Raw genomic sequence first — 27,458 nt, forward strand, 5'->3', positions numbered from 1 at the left:
TTTGACCTATTCTGCTTGTCTTAGATGTATTAGTTATTGCAAATAAGGGAAACCATGGGACCTATGTTTCTTTGGGCCTGGCTTACTTTACTTAATATAATTTTTTTCCAAGTCTTTCCATTTCCTCACAAATGGGGTGATGCCATTCTTTCTGATGGAGGCACAGAATTCCATTATATCTCTATCTCTATCTCTATCTCTACATATATATCACATTTTCTTGATCCATTCATCTACTGAGGGTCATCTGGGTTGGTTCCCTATCTTAGCTATGGTAAATAATGATGCAATAAGCATAGTTGTGCTGGTAGTTTTAGTATAGCCTTGTTTGTGATTGTTTGGGTAAATGCCCAAAAGTGGGATTGCTGACTCATAGGGGAGTTCTGTGTAGTACCTCCAGTGATTTAAGGATCTCCCATAAAGCTACATTTCCAAAAGGCCTATCACAACACCCCATAGCACCACCCCAGGAGCAAAGGTTTTTAACACACCAACCTTTAAGAGACCTTTCACCTCTAAACTATAACAAAAAGTATGTCATTTCTATGACTGGGTTATAAAAAGCACAATCTCCCTCTGTCTCTTGAATCACTATAGATAAGTTATCTCTTCTTATTTTGAGAACCTCCACCCCAGCATCTGGCACTATGTCCTTAATTGGTGCTGGTGAATGAAGGAATGAATGGATGAATTATGAAAGCCCTTAAGTCAGACCACAATGTGATAATTTATTCTAAACTAGGAGAGGAGAAATTACATCTGCAACATTAATAGGATTTATTTTCTTGGGAATTCCATTTCTCCCACCAAGGGTCTTTCTAGTAGTGATAGGGCAGTAGAGAATAGAATAAATTACTTTTTTTATGAAAAGATGACTGAATTTATTGATTCAAATCAAGACCTCCATCTAAAGGCCTACCATGAAAAATGTAAACATTTATGTTACACAAAGAATTATACAAAAGAAATGACAAGAATATCCAAAGTAACAGTTTATTATAAGAGTTTTTCATACAATTCAACATTCCATTAAGGCTAAAGTCAGGACCTTACAACTACTGATTTATAAGGGCACATGTCAGATTAGTTGATGTGCTCTCTGGGTTAACATGAATTGTCTCTTTACTAAAGATGCTGGGATTATGTGTCTCCTGCTATCCTGATCTAGTTTCCTTCCTGGAGTGGTGGAATGCAACAGGAATACAAATACAGGCTGCTCTGCAGGATGAAGAGAACTACAAAAGGAAATGTGACTGAAAAGTGTAAAAGTGGCAACTTACCACAAGAGGGGGATCTACATTCAAGATAGAAACGTTGGTCAGTGTGTGATCGGATGACTTCTCCATTTTTGAAGTTGAGGGTTGGGGGGTGGGGGAAAATACATCTTCATCTTTAGATTCACAGTTAAACACTCCCATAAAAGTAAGAAATGACATTTTACAGAGTTCCAAGCCTCTTCAAGAGAGTGGAGAGTGGGGAAATATATTAGCATTTCATTAAGTCTTCTTTCATCTACCCTGTCTGCTGTTCTGGATAAAGCCACTCCCTGTAGAGGTGGATTGAGAGACACAGAGGGCAACACTCAGTGTCAGTGTCCTGGTAGGAAAGATGAAAGACATTTGAACCAGAGCTACATGAGTTCCAATTCTGGCTCTGCCTACTGTTAGGTGTACAACATTTGAGTGATTTAATTTCTTTAAGCAAGAGCTGGGAGCTGGTGGTACATTCCTGTAATACTTTGCAGGAGACTGAGGTCTAAGGATCCAAGTTTGAAGCCAGCCTAGGCAGAAAAGTCCCTGAGATTCTTATCTCTGATTAACCACCAAGAAACCAGAAGTAGAGTGCCAACTTTGAGTGAAAAAGCCAATCAAGAGCACAAGTCTGAGTATTGGCACACACACACAAAATTCCTTTAGCTCTGAGTTTACTCACCTTTAAGCTATAAAGTGATTAAATGAGATGTATTTAAATTGCTTATCCTAGTGTTTTACATACATGCGTTCAATAATTAAGTGCCATGATTATTGTTGTTTCCTTATTATTTAATTATATTGTCTCTAAGCAGGTAATTCTTAGTCTTTAATAATTCCAGATCAGGAATTGGATTTGTGTGTATGCATACATATATGTACATGTACAGATATATATTCATATATACATATATATGTGCATGACATATACATACATGTAATATTGTAAATATCAGGAATTGTGTGTATATATGTATCAAATATATATACACATATAGAACTTATATGTGTATATATAGGTATATTTGTACATATATGCTGATTTGTTTTTTCTGTTTCACAGTAAAAATTTAGATAACCTGAGACATATTGTTCTTTTCAATGGTTAAATAAAGACAGAAAAAGCAAAACAAATTGAGTAAGCAGAAGAGGAGGTGTGATACTAGGCATACAAATATGAAATAGACTCAAACAGCAAAAGTATTGAAAGGCCAGTTGACAGAAAAAGTAAAGACTTTTTTTCTTAACTGGGAAAGGTCAAGGGTAACATAAAATTCTTAATGTAAACAGAAGTAGCACTAATTACAATTAACTCTTAGGAGGGACCATGCTACTTTACATCTATTATGTCAACTCAATGTACCTCAGATATTGACTTTAAGATACTCTGTAGAAAATACTCTTCCACAACTCACTAAGTCTTTCATAAGATGAGCAAAAAATAGTCAGGAATTGGTGGGCTGCTTGAACTTGCATGGCTTACAAAGGCTTACTCGGTTTTAGTGGAAGATGGTACATCATTTAGTGGAAGATGGCTTGTGGTTTGAAGGACCCAGACTTAAAAGGAAGTCCCAAAATTCTGGAAATCATGAACGAATTTTCTCAGCTTTATTGTTTAATTTTTTGGGCACCAGTTAGATTCTCTGGTATCCGGATAATTGGCGCTTCAGGCGGATTATATAGACCCCCAGACCCACAGTGCAGAGGGCAACCAGGATGGCCCCAATCACAGGAAGCACAACTGTGTAGTCAGAAGAGCACTCGTTCACTAAGAGAGAAAACAAATACAAAATAGCAGGTGAGGTTTGGCAATGACAAGCCAGAAAATAGGCTAGACTAGGAAAAAATAAAGTGTGAGCTTTGGAGTCAAAACAAATCTAATTTTGACTTTTCATGACACCATTAATTTGCTGTGTGATTGGAGGCAGGTAATCAATCCTTCATAAAGTAAGCAGATAATTTATACAAAATGACAGACTGCTTAAGTAAAATATTTGTCTTATGTTCTCAAAAGTTAATAATGTTCCAAACATTAATAGTAATTTTTCTCAACATTGACAATAGCATATATATATATATATATATGTATGTATATATATATATATATATATATATATATATATATATATAGTCGGTTGTGGGCCTAAACTTTGGGCCTGGGCACTGTCCCTCAGCTCTTCAGCTCAAGGCTAGTGCTCTACCACTTGAGCCAAGCACCACTTCTGGCTTTTTCTGCTTATGTGGTGCTGAGGAATAGAACCCAGGGCCTCATGCATGCAAGGCAAGCACTCTACCACTGAGCCACCTTCCCAGCCCCAGCACTAATATTTTTAGCCCAAGTTAGTGAGTGCCCTTCAGAGCTGCTCTCTGAACAGGGGGAAATGTCCCTATATCCCAAATGATCCTTCAGGGAACATGGGTTGTTTGTCCAACTTATGAAATATTGCAAGGCTTGAATGTGGGGCCTGGGCACTGTTCCTGAGTTTTTTTTTGCTCAAGGCTGGTGCTCTACCACTTGAGGCACACCTCTACTTCTGGCTTTGTGGTTGTTAATTAGAGACAAACTCATGGACTTTTCTGCCCAGGATGGCTTTGAACCACGATCCTCAGATCTCAGCCTCCTGAGTAGCTAGGATTACAGGTATGAACCACTGGTGCAAGACTCAAAGGTTTTTTGTTTTTTTTTTTGGGCCTGAACTCTGGGCCTGAGCACTGTCCTTCAGCTCTTCAGCTCAAGGCTAGCACTCTACCACTTGAGCTACAGCACCACCTCCAGCTTTTTTCTTTTTGCATATGTGGTGCTGAGGAATCGAACCCAGGGCCTCATGCATGCAAGGCAAGCGCTCTACCACTGAGCCACCTTCCCAGCCCCATCAAAGGTTTTTATATATTGCTTTTAGCTAATATTTTTTTAAAAAGACCAATTTTTTGTGAGAGCTTAAAAGTAAGAGTTTAGACTGCCAAAACTGGTTTTCCTTTATTTCACTAGAGAGCACTTAACTCATTTAAAATGAAATTGGTTGGATCAGAAACTAATCAATCTTTTAAAATAATTGCTTTTTATGCCGGGCACCAGTGGCTTACACCTGTAATCCTAGCTACTCAGGAGGCTGAGATCTGAGGATTGCGGTTCAAAGCCAGCCCAGGCAGGAAAGTCTGTGAGACTCTTACCTCCAATAAACCACTAGAAAACCAGAAGTGGTGCTGTAGCTCAAGTGGTAGAGTGCTCGCCTTGAGCCTGAATTGCTGAGGGACAGCGCCTAAAACCAGAGTTCAAGCCCCATAACCAACCAAAAAAAATTGCTTTTTTAAGTGCCTTTAAAAATTATCCAAGTAGATTCACAAAGAGATTTCAACTTGACAGTTTATAAGTATAATGCATCTTGATTGATGACACCCATTTCATCATTCTTTCTACCCCCATCTATTTCAACTTCATCCATCCCTTCAAGTTACCTGATTCCATTTTCATATATGTACATTGAATGCAATGAGTTTGTATATAATACAATGTATTTGCCCACCCTCCTTTCTCCATTTGTCTTCCCCTTCCCTCCCCTTAACCTCCTCCCTCTGACAAAATATGCTTCAGTTTCCTGGTATTCATTTTGTTAAACCATACTTTAGTTGTTTAAACAAACTACACCATTGGAATCCTCCCTTGCACATACAGTACTTTAATCAATTTGTTTGTGTATATGTTTGTATGACCCTGTATATGTTTTCATATGTGTTTGTAATTTAGATCTATTCTACAAATGAGAGAAAACATGGGCCCTTTGTTTCTCTGAGTCTGATACTTCACTTAACAGAACTGTTCTCAAGTTCATAATTTCCCTGCAAATGATATAATATTCTTCTTCTTGATGAATAAGAAAAATATGCATAAAATATATATTCACCATAGACAAGTTATGGAAATCTGGGCTGTTTCCATAATTTGGCTGTGGTTAATAGTGCAGCACTAACTATGGATGTATATCTTTACTGTATCCTGAATTATAATATTCTGAATAGATGTCTGAGTGATAACCCTGAATCATAGAATAGTTTTGTTTAGTTTTTTGAAGAATCTCCATAGTGGCTTCAGTAGTTTATATTCCCACCAACGATGTAATAGGATTTCTTTTTCCCCATATCCCTTCCAGCATTTGTTAAGAAAAACCAATTTTGACTGGAAAAAGATGAAGGACATGGGGATAAAAAAAATCTCAGTGAAAAAAAGGTCAAATACACAGAAATATATATGTACATATGTTTCACTCATAGATATGAAAGTATATGTATATGAGCCAGTATGGAAACTTTGTCTTAAACCAAGGATTACCACTAACTCACTCTTGTGTACCTGAAGTCCAAATAGCAGGCAGGACATAGAGAATGACAATTAGAGATAATAGAAAAAAGGAACATTTATATAAGAAAGAAATTGTACTTGTAGTATAGTATATAATTTGGCAGTGGGCACTATTTTTCCTATTTTTCTCCACAGGCCTATATAAAACTTGCATGATGCTCTATGGCCTATGTCAGATATGTCCCTGAGTTTGACTTTTTGTATCAGTTCATCTCTGTGACTCAGTATGAACTTTCAACCCCATCTTCAAATATTTATGTTAAGGGAATTATTCAACTATATCTTCATTCCATTTTTCAGCTCTCTAAACAGGCACCAGCTGGCACTATGTCAGATGATCAGAATAACTTCTATTGCTAGTAACTTCTCTATAATGCTTTAAAAAAATCTGCAGTACATGTGATTGCTGCAGTCAGTCTATGAAAATACTGCACTTTCAGCACTGTCTATTTTGCTCTTGTAGTTTCTGTACAGTATGTGATGGTGCTCTATTTATTTTTCTTAGATGTGAATGCTCCTTTTAGCTTATATTTCATTTAACATCTTATCTATGTAAATTCTAGTTATATCAAATTAATTCTTATTAAGTGATACTTAGCATAAAGAAAGTTTCAAGGACTTCTTTGTTTCTTGGCTTTTCTTAGTACTATTTTATATCAACTGTGTTGGTTTCCAACTTTCTGCTATAAGCCAACTGTCCTCTTCTAAAATTCACAATTGAAATCTTAATTCCTAAGGACCAGAGAAAATGACTATATAGGAAATCAATGTCTCTAAAGAATGAAGTAAAATTAGCTCATGAGGGTTATCCACAACCCAACATGAATAGTCCTCCTAAGAAAAGGATATTTAGATATTGATAGGTATATAGAGGGAAGACCATATAAAGACCTGGAACGTTACAACCAAAGAGAGAAGCCTCAGAAGAAACCAATGATTCCAGTGTGCTGATCTTGAATTTCTAGCCCTTGGAACTGTGAAATTAAGTTTCTGTTATCTAAGGCCTTTTGTCTGTGTACTTTGTTATGGTATTCCTAGCAAACCTCCCTTCTTTAATCAATTTAACTTCATAGCATTCTTTTTTTTTTTCTCTTTTGTTGGTCATGGGGCTTGAACTCTGGGTCTGGGTGCTGTCCTTCAGCTTGTCAGCTCAAGGCGAGTGCTCTACCAGTTGAGCCACTTCCAGTTTCCTGGTTGTTTATTGGAGATGAGAGTCTCATGGACTTTCCTGCCTGGATTGTCTTTGAACCACGATCCTCAGATTTCAGCCTCCTGAGTAGTTAGGGTTACATGTATGAGACACTGGTGCCCAGCTCATAGCATTCTTATAGTTATTTTCCCCCACACTGCGTTCATAGAAGACATGCATTTGTGTGTGTGTGTGTGTGTGTGTGTGTGTTAAATCTTGGCTTTTTTTTTTTTTTTTGGTCGGTCATGGGGCTTGAACTCTGGGCCTGGGCGCTGTCCCTTAGCTCTTTAGCTCAAGGTGAGCACTCTACCACTTAAGCCACAGCACCACTTCCAGTTTTCTGGTGGTTAATTGGAGATAAGAGTCTCACAGACTTTCCTGCCTGGGCAGGCTTTGAACTGTGATCCTCAGATCTCAGCCCCCAGAGTAGCTAGGATTACAGGCGCGAGCCACCTGGGCCCAGTTTATCTTGGCTGTTCTTGAGCTTGGCAGTCTAGAGATTCAATTTACTGCCATACCTTTTGGGAAAATTATGTTGATTTTTTTTCTCATTCTATCTGAGATCTGTCAAAGATTCTCTGTAAATCAATATTTGTATTCTATTCCTTTTTCGTAGCCTGGAAACTAGAGACAGCCTCTAGTTTGGGGTTAGGTTCCCAGTTCACTTCCATCAGTCCCTGTGTTCACACTTCCTGGTCTTCTAAGAGCAATGTTCACATCCTCAGTCGGAGATGGAAGATGTGTACTCTGCTAGTTTGTTTACTCCAGACTTAAGATTGGCAGTGAGTCCACAGAGCTTTGCTCTGTCATTGTAGGCTTCTTAGGGTGAATATGTGTGTGATGGTGGGAGGAGGGTATGCCTGGGAACCTGGCTTGGCTGCTGTCTACTTACCACTGCAGAAAGTGAGAAGAGCTGTGAGGAAGGTACCACACTGAAGCTTCTGCTCTGTGTAGTTACAAAATGTGAATCCAAATCAATTTTAAGGCTAATTTGTGGTGGTAGTAAATATCAATAGTGCCCTCCAAAGAAATCACTGAAGAGCTGGCTGCTAGTGCCTCATACTTGTAATCCTACTTACCCAGGAGGCTGAGATTTGAGGATTGGGGTTTGAAATCAGCCCAGGCAGGAAAGTCTGTGAGAGCCTTATCTACAAGAAACTATTCAAAAAAGGCTGGAAGTGGTGCTGTGGTTCAAGTGGTAGAGCACAGGACACTGAAGGACAGCACCCAGGCCCAGAGTCCAAGTCCCAGTACCAGCACCAAAAGGAGAAGAGGAAGGAGGAGGAGGAGGAGGAAAAGAAGAAGAGGTGGAGGAGAAAGAAAAAAATCACTGAAGATAGTAGAAAAGAAAATTAAATGACATGAACAACCTTATTCCTCTACTGCTAAGGTTTCCATCAGCTCTGGGAGACTTCCACATAATAGAAAAACTACTGTAGTCATTCTGCACATGGCCAGTGGTTTGGTAATTAACACCTCACACTCTGCACTGTAGAAGTTTTCAAGTGCCCTTAACACTGCACACATGAGAACCCAGAGCAGGTGTGTATCTGAGGGAGGAGGAGGAAAGAGTTCACATCTCTCCAGAGCCAAGCTCTCACTATGAGATCTGAGTTCCTTTGCAGAGCATGGGGGTCCTCACACCCACATTTCCATCAGTGGCTCCTGTGTTTTCAGGGGGAAATAGGCATTTCCTGATATTCTGATCTCTTCAGGGGCTCTTAGCATTCTCTTGAGCTGCCGAGTGTCCTCCAGATCCCCTCACTTCTAAGGAAATGGAGAGAGCTAAAGTGCTGCCAAAGAACGTCTGTACATTTCTAGATAAGCAGTAGAGTTGTTGACAAATTTCATAAGTTGCCTGTTAAAAATAATGAATGACATCTTTGGAAAATATAGAAAAGAAAACAAAGTTTCCTATGAGTAAAATCAGATAAGAACATCTGAAGAAGCTGGGGTCGGGGCTCAGGTTTGTAATCTTAGCTACTCAGGAGGCTGAGTTTGAAACCATCCCCAGCCGGGAATACTGAAACTTTGATCTCCAATTAAACAGCAAAAAGGTGGAGTTGTGGCTCAAGAGGGAGATTGGTAACTTTGAGAAAAAACAAAAAAGCTTAGGGACAGCACCACAGTCCTGAGTTCAAGCCCCAGTATCAGCACAAAAACAAATATGCAAAAAAGAGAAAAAAAATCTGAAAGTGGATTATGCTTCCTTTTCCAGAGAAAATGATATCCCAGTTCTCATAGTTAAGCTGGCAGTGTAATAAAAATAAACACGAATAGCATCCTAAGCCATATTTTAATAGAATATGTTCTTCCAACTACTCATTACACCCAATCTGGAATTTACTGAATTACAATTTTGTGGTTTGTGAAATGGGAACGAGAGACCCAGTCTGGGCAGGTCTTCCTCTTGTTGCTTACCTACATCTCCTTCTGCAATGGTCCAAATCAACACAGTTTTCAAGGACAGAATAGCATTAAAGAAAAGCAAGGAGACAAGTCAAAGAAAAAATGTCAAGAAAACAGACAACAAATGAGGTTGAAGGAATTAAGAACTAGCATTTATTGAGCCTTTGATTTGTTTGCCAAAAAATTAGTATATGCTTTACATTACAAAAGAAATACTAGCAGTATCCTAATAATAATAACATATTACAATAGCATATAATCTTTTAAAAATGATAGCATGTGAAGGCTATGTAGAATTTGAGTAAATTTGAGTTAATCCAAATCATTTCATGATATAGTTTGAAATGAATTGTTTTCTAGAGTAATATTCAAAAGAACACTACATAGTAAGACACACACACACACACACACACACACACACACACACACACATATATGAAACCAGGCACAGGTGTTTCATTCATGCCTGTAATCCTAGCTACTCAAGAGGATGAGATCTGATGATCACAGCTCGAAGCCAGTCTGGGCAGAAAAGTTTGTGAGACACACTTGCCTCCAATTATCCAGCAAAATCTTGGCAGTGAAAGTGTGGCCCAAGTGGTAGAGCACCAGCCTTGAATGGAAAAAGAGAGTGCCCAACCCCTGAATTCAAGCCCTAGTACTAGAACATGTATGTACACAAAGAAAGATCAATAGAGTCTAAAAAATGGTTTCCTTATGGTTCTCCCTGTGGGCTTTACTCTCTCCTTCTCACAAGCACCCCATTCACATCTCTTCCTTTGCCCAAAATTCTCACAACAGTCCTGTTTATGCTTATGAGGAAGATGGCATCCAAAGCAGTGGGTCACAGACGCCCCCCCTCACTCAGCCTACATAAGGAAATGGGTCCTCCCCAGTTTAGGGTAGATATGCCGGTCAGTTAACTAGAGAGGTCAGTCCTTTCACTTCTGGCTGAATATGAATCTAGAATGCCAAAGGCCTTAACCTCACACATCCTGAAGATGGCAGTGCTTTACACGCGTTCATATCCCCTCCTGGGACTCTTTCTGGCCACCAGATATGCTGTTAGCAAAATGACAAGCAGAACTGCGATACTCAGGCCCATGGCCACAGGGATTTCTCTCCTGTTTTTGTCACTGAAGCATTCATTCTCTGTAATTGAAGTCAGAGTAACAGGTGTTACAGGCTGGCCACACATGCTAGGAAATGATACTGCATCTGTCTGCCTCAGTTTAGGAGACAAGGAAACTGGGGTGGGTAGAGGAAGGGGTCTGCTGCCTCAGACCACAAATGGGTGAAGATGAGGGAGGAAAAGGGTCCAGATAGTGGGTCTCAAACGGGTTGGGCTCTTAGAGAGTATTCAATCACAGATCTCTAGGTTACATGCCTGAAAATTTGTGATCCAAAGGGGTCTGTGGTGGGTCTGGGGATTTTGATTCTCTTCTGGCTCTGTTCTTAAATTCCAGAAACAAGGTCTCAGAGCCCAAGTTTTCTATTCAAACTGCTTTTTAAAAAAATTATGAAAATACCATACAGAGGGGTTACAATTACATGGGCAAGATAATGAGTACATTTTTTATCAAGCATTGTTGCCTCCTCCTTTGTTTCCCCTTCCCATCCCCCCCTTACCCCCTACCCCCCCCCCCCCAACCCCGGCCAAAGTTGTAAAGTTCATTTTTCGACATAAAACTTGTACATCTCATTATTGCAATGGGTCCACCTGTATCCCTATTTAAACGATTTGTTTTTTCCCGTCCCCTCCACAAATTATACCGACATCAAATACAGTGAAAGCAGGGGTTATACCATGGGGGAGGGGCTACTGGCAGGGTACCAGTGGTTCACACCTGCCATCTTAGCTACTCAGGAGGCTGAGATCTGAGAATCCTGGTTCAAAGCCAGCCTAAAGAGACAAATCTGAGAGACTCTTATCCTCAATTAACCAGCGAAAAAGGAAGTGGGAGTATGGCTCATGTGGTAGAGCACCAGCCTTGAGTGGGAAAGTCAAGCCAGACTGCAAGGCTCTGAGTTCAAATTCCAGTACTGGCACACAATAAAGAAAGAAAGGGGCTACTGGGACAGCCTGATGTCCCTTGGATGATAGGGGAAAATAAAAGGCATAGTAAATAAGTAAATAAAGGCAAGCCCCATGGAGGAGTTGTGAATGCAATTAGAAGCCATTCCCTTTGACAAAGCTGAGCTTTTACACTTGCTGGAATCCTCTCTAAGTTCTTTGAGCCTATTAAATGTCACCATCGTAGTTATTACAAATGAGGGAAAACATGCAGCCTGTTTCTTTAGGTCTGGCTTACTTCACTAACTATAATTCCATTTCCTGATGAATGGGCCAGTGTCATTCTTTCTTATGGAAGCATAGAATTCCATTGTGTACCATATTTTCTTGATCTATTTATCCACTGAAGGGTATCTGGGTTGATTCTATATCTTAGCTATGGTTAATAATGCTGCAAGGAACATAATTGTGTTGGTGGCATTAATGAGGGCCGGTTTGAATCCAATGGATAATAAAAGACAATTAATTACACTGGGAAATGATTAATTAAACAGCATTTTAAGCATTCACACACTGAAAACAAATGAGGATATTCTTAGGAGAGGATCACAATGGCTCAATAGCTATGTGCATATGACAATATACAATGATGCTTATTGAAATGAACTCCAAGAAATGGAAATGAGGATTTTTATTGTATTATTTGCAGTTATTTCTTTTTTCTTTCTTTTTTTCTCCTTTGGTTTATTCTCTGTTGTCACTGTTTTTTTTTTTTATTTATGTACCTTTTATCTTGTATATAAGTGTGTCCTATTTGGGGAAGGGGAGGGGAATCACAGAAATGGTGGGATAAAGGGTGAGACAATTCAACAGTGATAGTTACTAGACACTATGTTGGAAATAAGCTTTACAACTTGGAGGGGGGAGGATGAGGAGAAGTGGGATAAAATGAGAGAGGTGGTAACACTGTTCAAAAAGAATATACTCATTACCTTATAACTGTAACCCCTCTATACATCATCTTTACAATGAAATTTAAATTAAAAATAATTACACCATTGGCCAGAGCTTCTCTAACACATCACTCTTCAGCAACACTTTCACCTTTCTCTGAGATTCCAGAACCTTGCTCAAACATGTTTAATACAATTTATTGCACAGTGGCATGGTCCTTGTTACCATCTACTCTTACTGGTAAAGATATAGTTTACAAGCTGGCTGTCCATGGCTCACACTTGTAATTATAACTACTCAGAAGGCTGAGTATCTAAGGATAGATGTTCTAAAGCTAGCCCAGGCAGACTCTTTTCTCCATTACCCAGTAAAAAACTGGAAATGGAACTGTGGAGCAAGTGGTAGAGTACCAGCCTTGAGTGAAAATGCTTAGGTGAAAATGTCCAGGTCTTGAGTTTCAGCCTCAGCACCAACACACACAAACAGCACAGCTTAAGAGTAATAGAGTGATTTGTTTTCTTCCCATCTGATTAGCAAAATCATGGAATATGGAGCTGAGCTGAAGCAGGTAGAATGAAGTAAACAAGAGAAGTTCTTTGACAGAAAGATTGGCAGGGCTTTGTGAGCAAAGGGTGACAAAGATAGACAGGGCTAAGTGATAACTGAGGTCTCTTGTTTGGGAACTTTCCGATGAAAGGGGTGTGTGTGTGTGTGTGTGTGTGTGTGTGTGTGTGTGTGTGTGTGTGTGTGTGTACATGTGCGTACGCTGGCACTATTGAGATGTGAACTCAGGGCCTCTAGTTCTTGCTTGGCTTTTTTGCTCAAGTCTGGCACTCTACCACATTCTACCACTTGAACTGTACCTCCACTTCTGGCTTTTTACTGGTTAATTGGAGATAGTCTCCAGGATTTGTCTGCTCCAAACCACAATTTTCAGATCTCAGCCTACTGAGTAGCTAGGCACACTCCATTAACTCTTGGCTTAGTGCCCAGCTAAATGGTGATTTTTTTTTTTTGTTTTTAGGAAACAAGATAAAAATAAAGCTTTTCTGCATCTACTTGTGAATACTAATAGTAGCTTATTCCCCACCTGCCTACTTCCTATTTCACAAAAGTTTTTTTGTTTTTGTTTTTTTTGTTTTTTTTTGGTCGTGGGGCCTTAACTCTGGGCCTGGGCGCTGTCCCTCAGCTCTTCAGCTCAAGGCTAGCACCTCTACCACTTGAGCCACAGCGCCACTTCTGATTGTTTCTGCTTATGTGGTGCTGAGGAATCAAACCCAGGGCCTCATGCATGCAAGGCAAACTCTCTACCACTGAGCCACCTTCCCAGCCCCACAAAAGATTTGATGGGAAAATAAACTAGTATGTGCCTCATTTTAAGATCACATGATTCATCTCAGAGGTTTTTCAAACCTTCATCATGAATTTTCAAAGGAATAAATACTTTCCAACATTAGAAGCTTTGAGACCTGCTGATGAAGTCGGTCTTAATACTAAATCTTAATAGTGAGCCTGAATGCTGTGGCAAAGGCCCAAATTAAACAAAAGCAGTGTCTATAGACACAGGAACCCCCCCCCCCCCCCACACACACACAAAAACCAGGGATTCAAGGCAAAGCAGCAGCTGACTCCTCTGCCAAATGTTTCCACTAGGTCAGGAAAGTTTTCTGCTAGACACATCTTTAATTTTACAGTGAAAGCCAGAGTGAAATCTGATTCTCAGTATGGATATTTAACATAAGGCTAAGCTTCTAGCTAAATCAACTTTGGATAGTTGAGAAACACTTAAAATATTTTTGACTTTTGAGAGCCTGTTTTAGAAATTGAAGTTCATGGCCCTCCTGAGAAGATGTAGAAGGTCCTTATAATGCTGTTTTCCTGGCAGACAAGAAAGGACTTTTCTGGAAAGTCACCCTGCTCTGTGCCTGGCCCTTATCCAAAGACCAGGGTCCCTCATGGGCATCATCAGGCCAGCCCTGCCTTTTGAAGTCAACCCCAAAGCAGCAATCAGATGGAAATGAGTATTGACTCTTGCGAAATGCTGTCAGATTCAACAATTTATAAATGAGTGGATCCAATAGAATTGATTTCTTTCTTGAGTTATTGTGTCTGGCTCCTTTCCCTCTGCAGGTGGGAAGGATTCTATTCTGAAATCTTAAGTCACTAATCCTTAGGATCTTTAAAGTGTTCTCTGAGCATACAAATTCCCCACTGCTCATCGGCATGTATAGGCAAGGTCACCAATGGTGGTTTCTGACTGTTGAACTGAGAACTATGGGTTTTGGTTAGATGAAGAGATCAGACACAGGAGACTGTGCCAAGGGGGCCGAGGAGTCTGTCTTTGAGGTGTGGTGGTGCTACATTGTTCTAGAAAGCATCTGCTTCCTGCCCCTTGACACCTTCAAACCAAACACAGCTTGGAGCTACCCCCGAATCTCAAAGCTTCTGTTTGTGACTTCATGAGCCTTTAACTTACCATTTCCAAAGTCATCTCCTTCAAAGTCGAAGGCCTGAAGTTGGAGATTCATTGTCTTCAGTCGCAGCTGGGGTGACAGCTGGAGGCTTTGTTCACTCACACACTTGAAGGAATGCCCCACCGCAGTTTCAAAAATCACAGCACGTTTCATCCCCTGGTACGTTTCCTCTGAAGAGAAAAAGTAAAATGTGGATGTATAGGAATCCTGATGCTATTCACCAAACTGCTGCTCGGCTGCCCTGAGGGCTTCCTGAAGGAAGTAGCTTGCCGAGCCTCTCTGTTCCTGCTTGGGATTGCTTCTGACCTTATTACCATTTGTGAGTACAGGTTCACATGAATTCGCATACTATGTGCTTCCTTCCAGGGTGCATGCTCCATCCAACAAGTCAGGTGCTATCACTTTGAATAATTATGTGGTTTTGTTTTTATTTTATTTTATTTTTTGGTGCTGGTACTGGGGCTTGAACTCAAGGCCTCATGCTCTCACTTGGCTTTTTTTTTTTCTTTCAACCAGTGCTGACTCTACCACTTGAGCCACACCTCCACTTCAGGCTTTTTGCTAGTTAATTGGAGATGAGACTCTCGTGGATTTGTCTGCATGGGCTGGCCTCAAACCAAGATCCCCAGATCTCAGCTTCCTGACTAGCTTATAGTATAGGCATGAGCCACCAGCACCTGCCCCCACTTTGGATAATTATGAATCGTCAATGCCCAATGCAGGCAGGGCTCAGCAACTACATTTTATAGAGTGAATATATTTTTTCTGAGAGAATGAATTGCACTATCCACCACAAATCTGTTAAAAAGTCATTAAATTTGTTACTATTCTGATCGTGTGCTCTCTGACATAAGCAAGTCTCATCTATGAGAAGGTAGAGAAATGGAAGCACACACTAATAAATATTCCCCCCCTCCTACCAAAGTTTAACTGCTGGATGCCTCCTCCATTCTGTTTCTTTTTTGTTTGTTTGTTTTTTGGTCGGTCATGGGGCTTGAACTCTGGGCTTGGGCGCTGTCCCTGCGCTCTTCAGCTCAAGGCAAGTGCTCTACTGCTTGAGCCACAGCGCCACTTCCAGTTTTCTAGTGATTTATTGGAGATAAGAGTCTCATGAACTTTCCTGCCTGGGCTGGCTTTGAACCAAGATCCTCAGATCTCAACCTCCTGAGTAGCTAGGACTACAGGCATAAGCCACCGGTGCCTGGCTTCCATTCTGTTTCTTGAATGCACTAGGCACCAGTGGTTCATGTCTGTAACCCAAGCTACTTAGGAGACTGATCTAAGGATCTCAGGTCAAAGCCAGTCCAGACAGACAAATCCAAGAGACTTATCTCTAATTAATCACTAAAAAGCAGGAAGTGAAGGCATGGCTCAAGTAATAAAATGGCTGTCTTGAGCAAAACTAAGATTGAATATGATGCTCTGAGTTCAAACCCCTACCAGCACACACACACACACACACACACACACACACACACACACACACACACAAAGCACAAAGCAGCATCAAAGATTAGCTAATCCAATGGAATGAAAAATGAGCTAGCCAGATACACATTGCCATTGATGGTCAAAAAGCTGTTCTCTGAAGACTAACCTGGATTTGAGACGGTCAAATAGGCTCCCACTTCACTGATGTAATATGAATTTTCTTCCTATAAAATACCAGCATGATAAAGTTTAGATACTCTCCATTTTAATGTTATGCTCATGGCCTACACATTTTTTTACTGACAATTTCAACTATTAAATGCTTGCTATGGGGAAGAATTAGGGTATAGAACCACAGTTGTGCTTGAAATTAAAAAAAAAACATGTCACACAAAATATTCAAAATAAGTAATACCTTATCCCTGTCTCTAAATTCCATTATTGCTTACTTGTTGCAATAAATGAAATTCCATCAGTATAATTTGAGTCCCTTCACGAACCACATTTCTTTATTGTATCCCAAAGGTTCTGAATGTTATGTTTTTATTTTCATTCTGTTACTCCAAGAACCTTTTGATTTCTTTTTTTTTTTTGTTTCAAAGACTTAATCATGTGTTGGTCAGTCCCTGTATGTTTAAATATTTATTAGTTGTTATTTTGTGTGTGTGTGTGTGTGTGTGTGTGTGTGTGCGTGTGTGTGTGTGTGTGTGTGTGTGTGCGTGTGTGTGTTACCAGTCCTGGGGCTTGAACTCAGGGCTGGGGTACTGTCTCTGAGCTTCTTTTGTTCAAGTCTAGAACTCTACCACTAGAGTGACAGCTCCATTTCTGGCCTTTTCAGTTTATGTGGTTCCGAGGAATTGAACCCAGGGCTTCATGCATGCTACGCAAGCACTACACCACTAAGCCACATTCCTAGCTTACTAGTTTTAATTCCACTATGGTCTGATAGAACATAGGGAAATATTTTAATTTTTTTACATTTGCTAAGACTGACTTTCTGTCCTGGAACATGATCTATTTTTTTTGAAAATTCCATGGGTTTCTGAGAAGAATATGTACTGAGTAGCTACTGGGTATTCTATAGATGTCTGTCAAGTCCATTTGGTCTATGGTGTCCAAGTTTCCTTGTTAAAATATAAGTTCATCTGGAGGGTATAGGGGTTGGAGGGCCATACATGAGCCTTTATAAGTAAATAACATCAAGATGTGGTGGTTCTTAACCTGAGGCTACTTGGATAGAATGAATGGAGTTCACAAATCCTCTGGGGAAAAATAATGAATATAAAACCAGATGTGCATTTTTTCTGGGTAGGATGTTATTTACTCTGGAGAGATTAGTAAATCCATGTTTCTAAACTGTTTAAGTAGGGTTACCAGGGGGGATTCTAAGGAGAAACCATTTACCACAGAACAAGACCCATTTTGAAACACAAAGCAGTGCCCTGCATTTTATCTAGAGATTGTCCTTTTGGAAAAACAAACCAACTCAACTACAAAATAGCCCTTTAACCTCTTGAATGATAGGGGACATGAACCCTTCAAGGGAATTAAATTGGGGGAAAGCCGGAAGTGGCGCTGTAGCTCAAGTGGTAGAGCGCTAGCTTTGAACTGAAGAGCTGAGGGGCAGTGCCCAGGCCCAGAGTTCAGGCACCATGACTGACAAAAAAAAAAAAAGAGCAAATAGAAGAGAGAATTTCTTTTCTTTTTTTCTTCTTCTGTTTTCTCTTTTGTTCATGCTGGATATTGAATCCAGGGCTATAGTAGCCCTTCTTCCTCTTTCTTCTCTTTTTTTCCCTCTTCTTCTGTCTCTTACTCTTCCTCCTCCTTCTCTTTTTCTTCCATTGTATCGATCACTTAATTTCAGGAAATCTTTCTATTAGTTTATAGTCCAAAAATATAGACTTTTTTTTGGGGGGGGTCCAGTCGTGGGGCCTGAACTCTGGGCCTGGGCGCTGTCCCTCAGCTCTTCAGCTCAAGGCTAGTGCTCTACCACTTGAGCCACAGCGCCACTTCCGGCTTTTTTCATTTTGCTTTATGTGGTGCTAAGGAATCAAACCCAGGGCCTCAGGCATGCAAGGCAAGCGCTCTACCACTGAGCCATCTTCCCAGCCCCAAAAATATAGTCTTGAAATTGAGTCTCTGTCCCTAGAGCTTAGCCTCTGTTAAAGTTAAGCAAAAAAAAAATTCCCTCAAATTTTAGTGTCTCATGCATGCTAAATACACATTCTATACCTGAGCAACACACCCAGCCTATTTCTGTTTTTTAAGTTTGATGATCTACAGCATTCTCACAAGAAAGATGTATGAAAAAAAGAGTAACTAAAATTATAATCTGAAATCAAATTAGTTATAGATAAATCTAGTTACAAATAGAATTTAACAATAATAATCTATACCATGGTAGAGTCCATGTTATATTATTTATCGACGAAATGGTGATTCATTGCACAATGCAACATGCTTTTGTAAGGAGGGGCTTTGCTATAGATACACTGAACTCTAGATCATCTAATTCATTGGTTTCACCTATCACAGACTGGTTAACCTTGTGTGAGGCACTGTAGCAGGCATTTCCATATTTAATCCTCCCAACTATGAGAGGAGACATAGGTTCAGTGACTTACCCAATGTCACAGTGTGAAGAGGTGACAGGGGAAGATGTGAGCTCTAGTTGTCTGTCCCTCAGTCCCGGATATATATGTTTTATATACCTTCTATGTTAGGATTGTTTCCAGGTCCTGGAAGGGGACCAAACTAGGCTGTCCTTCTTCAAGGCATTCAGTCTTGGCAGTTTTGAAGGGAATTTGAATAATATGCTCAGGCCATGCATATGCTTTAGGGAAAACCAGCTGCGACTCAGGCCCTTTTTGGGTTACTTTCACATACCATTTTTTGAGGGATATTACTTAATTGGGTTTCCATTTAGCATAATAAAAGACCTGAACCTTAGGACCCACAGTCAGGGTTACAAGACCCCTGCTCCATCAAAAAATCAAAAGGAAGCCATCAAAGCATTTGAAGCAGGGTTTTGTGTTTAGGAATTGCTTAGGCTGCAGTATGAGACTGATTTAAAGGGCATCGGTACAGACCAAGGCCACTCAGCCTCTCAGAGGCTTCCTGGCATCTTCCCTTTCCTCTAACAGCTCCCTGATCTTCTGCATCTATGAAAATCTGGCATTTCTATGAGCATGTCACAGTTGACAAAATGTATCTGAATATTTCCTATGAGAGGTTGGCAAAACTATAGATGTGGAACTGGTAGATTAAGAGTAAACTCCAGACAGAATTCCAGAAGGATGTCCTAAAACAAACAGGGCAGGAAAGAAGTGAGGAGATGAGGGTATATTTATCTTGAACTTGAAGGGTCTGAAGAACTGTAAGTATGACACCCTAATCAAATAAGACAGAGAGGGAAAGGTTTTCAGGTCTTAAAAAAGATGAAACTAACCTGGACACTAGTGGTTCACATCTATCTATAAGTTTAGCTATTCCAGGCGGCTGAGATCTGAAAATTGAGGTTTGAAGCTAGCCTGGATGGGAAAGTCCATGAGACTCTTACTCTAATTTACTAGCCAAAAGCCAGGAGTGAAGCTGTGGCTCAGGTAGTAGAGCACCATTCTTGAACAGAGTAAAGCCAAGGTACAGTGCCTACACCCTGAGTTCCAGTACCAGTACCAGTACAATAGCTAGCTAGCTAGCTAGAGCTGATAAAAATGAGACAGGAAACTATCCTTCTCCTCACACCCTCTCCCCCCACCTCCTGCCATGATAGACCAAATATTATACTCAGCACCTTTATAATCTCCCAGAAACCTAACAAATTGTTATAGCAAACCTCTTGTTTGAGGTGGAGGGAACTTTGAAATACAGTTTGTGAAGCCATTACAGATGCTAGCCGGGAAAAGGAGCATGTCTGGGGGACAGTTTCTCTCAATTTCCAGTCACAGGCTTAGAGAGAAGTCCACCAGACTTAACACTAAGAATATTTCCATAATGACCTTCTGAGGAAGGAAAGCATTAGCTGTTTCTATGGAGACTGCATTGGTTATGGAGGAGAGGGGCGGGACAATGTGAAGCAGGGAAGCTTTGGGATAGGATGGCCCACAGGTCTGATTGTTGCTTCTGTGCTTGTTGGGACTAAAGCAGGATGTGGCGCATCTCTAAGGAGGTAATGAGAGAACTTTGGCCATGGTTTTAACATACATTCAGGAATGCAAAACAATGTTGTTGGTTTGACCTGCAACTGCTAACTGGCTATTCTCCTTCATCTCTCCTCGTCTCCATCTTGCTGCCCTTGTAATCCTGGGAACTATAGCTTTGGGTCTTTTGTTGTTCCCCATCTGCCTAACTCATTGTTAAGGTCTGGGAGAGAGCAGTGGGTTGTTTTTTTTTTTTTTTTGACATGAAGCATGGTTGAGCTGAAGACAGCTGAGAAGAGGCAGCTTCAGAAGAGTGTTCTTCCCTCCCTGATTACCCAGAGGCAAGACATAGACTAATACATTCATCACCTCCTCTCCTGCCCATCAGGAAGGACCGAAAGTAGTCATTGGAGACATTGGAGACCCCTGTCTTCTGGAGACACCACACCAGAGACTCCATTACTTTCCCCTACCATTAGTTTCCCCACATATTTGCTTTCCTGAACTTTTTATCCCTGTAAGCCAAAGGCTGCTTTCTTTGTCTTGCTACTTCTCTAAAATCTACTGCTCTTTGCTGAAGTTGTCACATAAGCCTGAGTTCTAAGTCATTGCTTCAAACCATCTTTCATGGAGGTTTCTCCCAAGTAATGTGTGCTGTACACATTTGCTTGTCTTCTCTCTTATGAATCTGTGTTTTGTTACAGGAATCTGCTCCATAAGCTGGGGACAGACTTGTGAGGGTTGGGAAGAATTGTATTTCTTCCACAGTAGGTTGAAACTTGGTTGAAGCCAAGTGCTGGTGATTCATGTCTGTAAGCTACTCTGGAGGTTGAGATCTGAGGAACACTGTTCAAAGTCCACCTGGGCAGGAAAGTCTGTGAGACGCTTATCTCCAATTAGCTAGCAAAAAATCTGGAAGTAAATCTATGGCTTTCCTATGCTAACTTGGAGCAACAAAGCTATGAGACAGTACTCAGGCCCTGTGTTCAAGCCTTATACTAGCACAAACAAACAACAAAAGAAAAGTAAAATGAAGTAAAGAGCTCATTTCTCTTTTAGAAAAATCTAGGTGGTTTTCTTCTTGTCTGGCTATTTTTACACAATATATCTGTTAAGGCAGAAGCCACAGAATCAAGTCCTATAGGCTAAATCTGGCCCTCAGCTGAGTTTCATTTGGCTAGCATGATGTTCAAATTTTAAAACACGTTACTAACATTTAAAATAATGTACTTTTCTGAAGACATTGGATTTCTGACTTCGCTTGAATAATCACACAAACAATTTGGAAACACTAGCTTTGCATTGTGATAACTATATATGTAAGTTATTTAACAGCTGATACTGTAGGCAGCCACTCACAATGGACAGCTGACCTTCAAGAATATATAAATGTCTCCATAAAAGATTGTGACAAATCCCAGAGTTAGTCATCAACCCTGTAACTGGTACCATAGCTGGAGCTAAGGACAGACTGTGTCGTGTGTGTGTGTGTGTGTGTGTGTGTGTGTGTGTGCGCGCGCGCACGTGCACACACGCACGCCCCAGAACTAGGGCTTGAACTCAGGACCTAGGCACTGTCCCTTAGCTTTTTTTTTTTTTCCCTTAGCTTTTTCATTCAAGGCTGGTGCTCTACCATTAAACTACAATTCTAGTTCAAAAAACACTGTTTTCACTAGCCTGCTTCATTCGTTGCATTACAGGCTTAGCTCACGCAGCCCTTTAATTTATGGCCTGTTTAATTTAAGCCAGTTCTCTGAAATGCAGAAAGTCCCCAAGAGGATGATGGCTGGCAGGGATTTTGACTTTCTCAAAGGCTTTTGCTTTCCTCCAGTTCTGGAATCTGAGTCAGCTGCCTGGACAATTTGTGTTGGAGAGTGGAGTGACTAAGTGGGCTGCTTGAGCAACACTAGAGATGAAGGAGTTCACGAAGGTGTATGGGGAAAGGAGGAGGGAGGGTCAACTGGAGTTCTAGATCCTTCTGGACCCTCCTTTCCAACCCATGTGTATGAAAGGAGCAAAAATCAGGGACATACATTTTTGTTTTACAAAATCCAACATGTGGTGGAGTTTGGTGACAGTCCAGCTTGAAGGTTTCAGATGGGCAGGGTGGAAACTTGGGGAGGCAGAGAAGAGACTTTGGAAGGCAGCCAAAGAAACTCCCATTTGCAGTTCCACCCAAGGCCTAGGCAGCTGCCATAGTGTGCTGCAGACAGACGCAGAGATTTCTGCTGCATCCCTGACGCCATTGTTCACTCAGGGCTTGGGAGAGGCTCTAGGTGGAAGTGGAATCTGAGGAATAATAAATCTATATCCTCTGACATAGGGTTTTCTTTATTTAACTTATTTTTTGTTGGTTCCTGGGCTTGAACTTGGGGCCTGGACAATGTCCCTTTTTTGCTCAAGGCAAGTGCTCTACCATTTGAACCACAGCTCTGCTTCTAGCTTTTTGGTAGTTAATTGTAGATAAAATTCACATGAACTTTCCAGCCCTGTCTTTGGTTGTGATCCTCAGATCTCAGACTTCTGAGTAGCTGGGATTACAGGCATGAACCACTGGTGCTGGGCCAAAAGTGGGTTTTTAAAGAAAATATGGACCCTTCTATGATTTTGTCCAGAGATAGAGCACTTTCTTTGCTCTGAATGGCTTCTAAGTGAGGGATTATGCCTTTCCGAGGGTACTAGAGAGACTCCTGTGACTTTTCCAGTGTATCTCTACTTTTTAAAGAAAAGTGTGCATCACCACTACCCTTTACTGAAGAAACTAAACTGTCAAACAAAATGTACAGAAAGCCATTACTTTGGATTGAGCTCCTGAATTGGACCCAACAGATAAATTAAAAGTAGGTCACTCTCACTGAAGTTCCAGGCTAACAAGCCAAAACTCATTTGCTTATCTGACCTGCCCAGAAGTCAGGAGAGAGATAGATAGTGGTCAGATCCCTACACAAGTCAGTTTTAGCTCACATGATAAGGAAGTCTCCTCTGCCTTAATTGTACAAAGAAGGGAACTTTGAAAATTTGGATCCATCTTCTGTCCTACTTTCCTCACCTTTCTTTGCCTGCTCAGCTCATCGGAACGCTTGTTCTGCCACACAGAATAAAGTATGGGTCAATCTAGAATCATGAATAAGGGCTAATGAAGAACTTTAAATAGATTTCTTATATTTTTATCTTTTGTACCAAGCACTGTACTAGCAAGTTTACTCACATACGTGAGTGTGTGTATTGATACTATGAATTGAACTCAGGGCCTCACGCTTTCAATTGTCTTTTTTGCTAAGGCTGGTGCTCTACCACTTGAGCCATATCTCCATTTCCGGCTTTTTTCTGGTTAATAGCAGATTTTTCTGCCTTGTCTAACTTTGAACAGTGATTGTCTGATCTCAGCCTCCTAAGTAGCTAGGATCATGAGTGTGAGCCACCAGTGCCCAGTTAAACACACCTCTAATCCTCCAAACAGTCCTAGTTGGTAGGTGCAATCATGTAATCATTTCCACAGTTGGGGAAAATGGCCCCACATAGCCGGAGTCATAGAGCTGGTAGAGTCTCAGCACAGGCCACATGGGTGAGTCTCCCCAGGAGGGTGGGCCTACCAGGCTTCTAAGACTCCTAAGACATTTGTTTGCTCTGGTTACTGTAATTATAGCTATTACTAGTAAATACCTACCATGTCCTATCTATTGAGCATACTCTTTATAGAGGTGATATTTTCAAGTGATAAAGCGAAGCTTGGAGAGGTTAAGGAGGCTGCTCACAGTCACGTGAAAAGCCAGTGGCAGAATCAGATATGCTGCTGACTCTTACCTCAACACCCACTTTCCACTTTATTGTGTTGTCTACCCACATACACCCAAAATATGGTCTGGAAAACCCAGTTTCATTAGTCCCTTAATTTTGCCTTCTGGGGTTGGAAATAACCCATTCTGACGTTTGATCTTCAACTCATCCTTTTTATGTGGTATCCACTGGGAATTTCTACAATTTTATTTTAAATCTACACAACTTCCTCTTTTGGTGGTTTGTAAAGGGCACTAGAGACCAGGTTCCTCAAAAGCCAAGTTTCCCATAAGAGCCCCTGGAGCCCTTCTTGGGCCTGTACAGAGAAGGCTGGAGAAGGAAGAAAGTAAACAGATGTCCACACTTCCCTCTCTCCATCCCCCAGCCCTTCATCCTTATCAGCAAAGATCTCCAGATTCTTCCGCTGGGCCCAGATGAAGTGGAGACCTGTGACTGCGGAGGGACGCCAAGGGAAGTCAGAGCCAAGCAGGGCGAAGGAGCTCATGCCTCACCTTAGTAAATGTGAAATTCACAGATCCGCCTGGGAAGCTCAAGACAAGTTTCGATTTTCGGGACTCACATTTTCCAGAGATTTGGGTTACATTAGGATCGACGTTGAAGTATTTCTGAGGTGAAAAAACCTAAGCCAAATAAGATAGACAGATCAGCTCCATGGAGGCAGAATGAAACTCAAGTTGGGAACCTAGACACACAGACTAGCTAGGTGGATGTTCACCTGAGAACAGCAAAATCAAACCAGATGGGTGAGACTTTTTTCATCTCCACAGTCTTGCTCACAGGTTTCTTTCTAGAAAGAGTGCCCACAAGAGAGCTGCAGCTCCTTGATAGGTAACTCATGGCAGGTATGTTGCTGATAAGCCACATAGAGCTTTTTTTAAAAAGTTAAACATGTTGCAAGGGGCTAAGAGAAGGTACTTCTGACTTAAATAAAAACCTAGAGGTGGAAGTTTCATTTCAAATCATAAAAACTGTCTGGAACATAAAACCATTATTTTGATTTATTAATAAATCAGATACTCAAAATGCTCTATTTGATGTTCTGGTGGCTTTGTTGTCATTGTTGTTTGTTTTGTGCCAGCACAGGGGTTTAAACTTAAGGCCTCACACTCTTGCTTGGCTTTTTCTGCTCAAGACTGGAGCTCTACCACTTGATGTACATCTCTACTTCTAGGTTTTTGTTGGCTAACTGGAGGCAAGAGTCTCACAGATTTGTCTGAGTGGGCTGGCTTCAAATCATGATCCTCAGATCCCAGCCTCCCGAATAGTTTAGATTACAGGTATCAGCCACCAACACCTGGCCTGAAGTTCTTGTTCATTTGAATTTTCATACTAATATCACAACAGGTAGGATCCAGGGGGAACATTAGATTTCAGTTTCTCATTTCACAGGAGGGGTCTGCGATTGGGAAGTTACACAGAGAGGCAGGGCTGTGCTACCTCCAACTCTTTCCAACCTTTTCCCCTAGGTAGAAGAAGGGTGTCAGGTTGAAAGTTTTATTGTGTGTCTGCCTCTCTTTTGTATTTTTGCACATCCTCTTAAACAGATTCACCTTGTAATGGAGCACCTCACAGCTATCTGCCTTAAAGACAGGTACAAGGAAATTCTCAGTCCTAGCAAACTCTATTCAGACTTTCTGAAGACAGTGTTACAGTCCTATGATCCCAACTTACCAACTCCTTTTCGTGAACAATCAGCACTATCCCCATCTCTGCTTTTATACAGAGCTTGCTTCCATTTAGAACTTGGTAAGTTCCTGTCTTGACTAATGATGGCTGAGGGGCAAGGGTGGGTCTGGGAACTGTGGGGGAAGGGGCAGCTGTTTGAGTGGCATTGTGTGTGGATGTCGGTGTTCCTGCACCATGGGTAGGTGAAGTAGGCATCTGATAGGGTGTGCTTTGAGGCGGTGCTGTAAACAAAGTTTTTGAAAGGGTGGTCTGGCCACCAGGTAAGGGTGTTTGCCCAGCTGTGTAACTGATAGTGGATGGACTTGTTCCAGTTGTAGGGGCTGGTGAGGTGATGGGTTGCTGTGAATGTGTAGTTGAAGCAGGAATGATGGTAGCTTTAGTAATCATAGTAGTGGTGTGTGAATCATTAGATGTAGCCAATGTATAGATAATTGGGCTGGTGGATGGAGGGCTTCCTGTAGTTACTGGAAGTGTGGTAGTTGGGATTTTTATGGTTGTGTGTGTTAAGACTTGAGAGCTGAAATTTTCACCAGCTGTTTCAGAGGTGAGGTGACCATCCGTTGTTGTTGCTGCTGAAGTTTTGTGAGGTACATGGCTAGTTGTCTGCTGGAGAGGTTTGGATGTGGTCTGCCCTGTTGCTGTTGGATTGGGTTGAAGATAGCTTCTTGTTTCTGAAGATACTTGTGCTTGTATTTGATGGCCATCATGCAAAATTACTGTAAATTAGGAAACAAAAGTTAAGATACTAACCAATCACTAAAAGTTCCTCCTCCATTCTTGTTTTACTGTTAGTTCATTAAGAATAATAACATGCAGCTGGGTGTTGGTAGCTAATGCTTTTAATCCTAGCTAATTGGAAGCTGAGATCTGAGGACTGCAGTTTGAAGGTAGCTTGGGTAGGCTACCCAAACACCCAGAAATGGAGCTGTGGTTCAAGAGGTAAGAGTGTTTGCCTTGAACAACAACAACAAAAAAAGCTCTAGGACAGTGCCCAGGTCCCGAGTTCAAGCCTCAGAACCAGCACACACACACACACACACACACACACACACACACACACACACACACACACACAAACAACCATGCAAGCCAAGTGCTAGTGGCTCATACTTGTCATCCTAGGTACTAGAGGCTGAGATTGTGGTTCAAAGCCAGCCCATGCAGGAAAGTCCCTGGGACTCTTACTTGCAGTTAACCACTAAAATCTGGAAGTAGATCTGTGGCTCAGGTGGTAGCGATACCAGTCTTGAGCAAACAGCTAAGGCACAATGCCCAAGTCCTGAGTTCAAGTGCCAGTGTAGACAAAAAATAAGTTTAACATATATAATTTTAAATATGAAGAAAATTCTCAAGGTGGTAACAATAAAATAAAGACAATCAAAGACTAGTTAGTACTAGACCACAGTTGTAGTGTTTTTCATTCACCAATAGTTTTTACATGGTCATTATGATACTACACACATGCTTCTGCACATAACCCCTTTGTCTGCATAGGGTATGGTAGTAAGCACACCAAAGTGGTCACACTCAGCTAGGTACTAAAGTCAATGCCTCTCCACTGCCCACCCTCACATGTAACAATGGTGTCCTAGGTAGACAGCTCCTGTGATGATCTGAGGCAGCTGAAGCAGTGCTAAGAATTTGCAGAGCTTTCTAATGTTCGTAGAATCTCATAAGTCAAAGTTTGCAGAGGGTCTTGAGGGCCATCATGTCTAACCTGGTGCTTGGGTTGTGACTATGGCTCTTCTCCACGTGTT

The 27,458-nt window shown here is 41.1% G+C and overlaps 1 protein-coding gene across 2 annotated transcripts in view; it reads right to left on the minus strand.

The window, feature by feature from the left end:
• Positions 1 to 2,493: 2,493 nt before the first annotated feature.
• The window catches only part of Lamp3 (lysosomal associated membrane protein 3), a 34,895-nt gene continuing 9,930 nt past the window's right edge, over positions 2,494 to 27,458 (minus strand). Inside the window, exons 2-6 of one of the 2 annotated variants that reach the window (XM_042699632.1) lie at positions 25,687 to 26,417; positions 24,507 to 24,635; positions 16,245 to 16,302; positions 14,650 to 14,817; positions 2,494 to 3,018 (exon numbers count right to left, since the gene is read on the minus strand). In XM_042699632.1, coding sequence (XP_042555566.1) covers positions 2,885 to 3,018; positions 14,650 to 14,817; positions 16,245 to 16,302; positions 24,507 to 24,635; positions 25,687 to 26,417 — 1,220 coding nt within the window. In that variant the 3' untranslated portion in view covers positions 2,494 to 2,884. Of the gene's footprint in view, positions 3,019 to 9,850; positions 10,358 to 14,649; positions 14,818 to 16,244; positions 16,303 to 24,506; positions 24,636 to 25,686; positions 26,418 to 27,458 lie in introns of those variants that run through there. The other variant, XM_042699631.1, reaches the window with a different exon arrangement.

This window comes from Dipodomys spectabilis, unplaced genomic scaffold, assembly GCF_019054845.1.
Source record: "Dipodomys spectabilis isolate Male_0828 unplaced genomic scaffold, ASM1905484v1 ptg000260l, whole genome shotgun sequence".
Taxonomy (NCBI): domain Eukaryota; kingdom Metazoa; phylum Chordata; class Mammalia; order Rodentia; family Heteromyidae; genus Dipodomys; species Dipodomys spectabilis.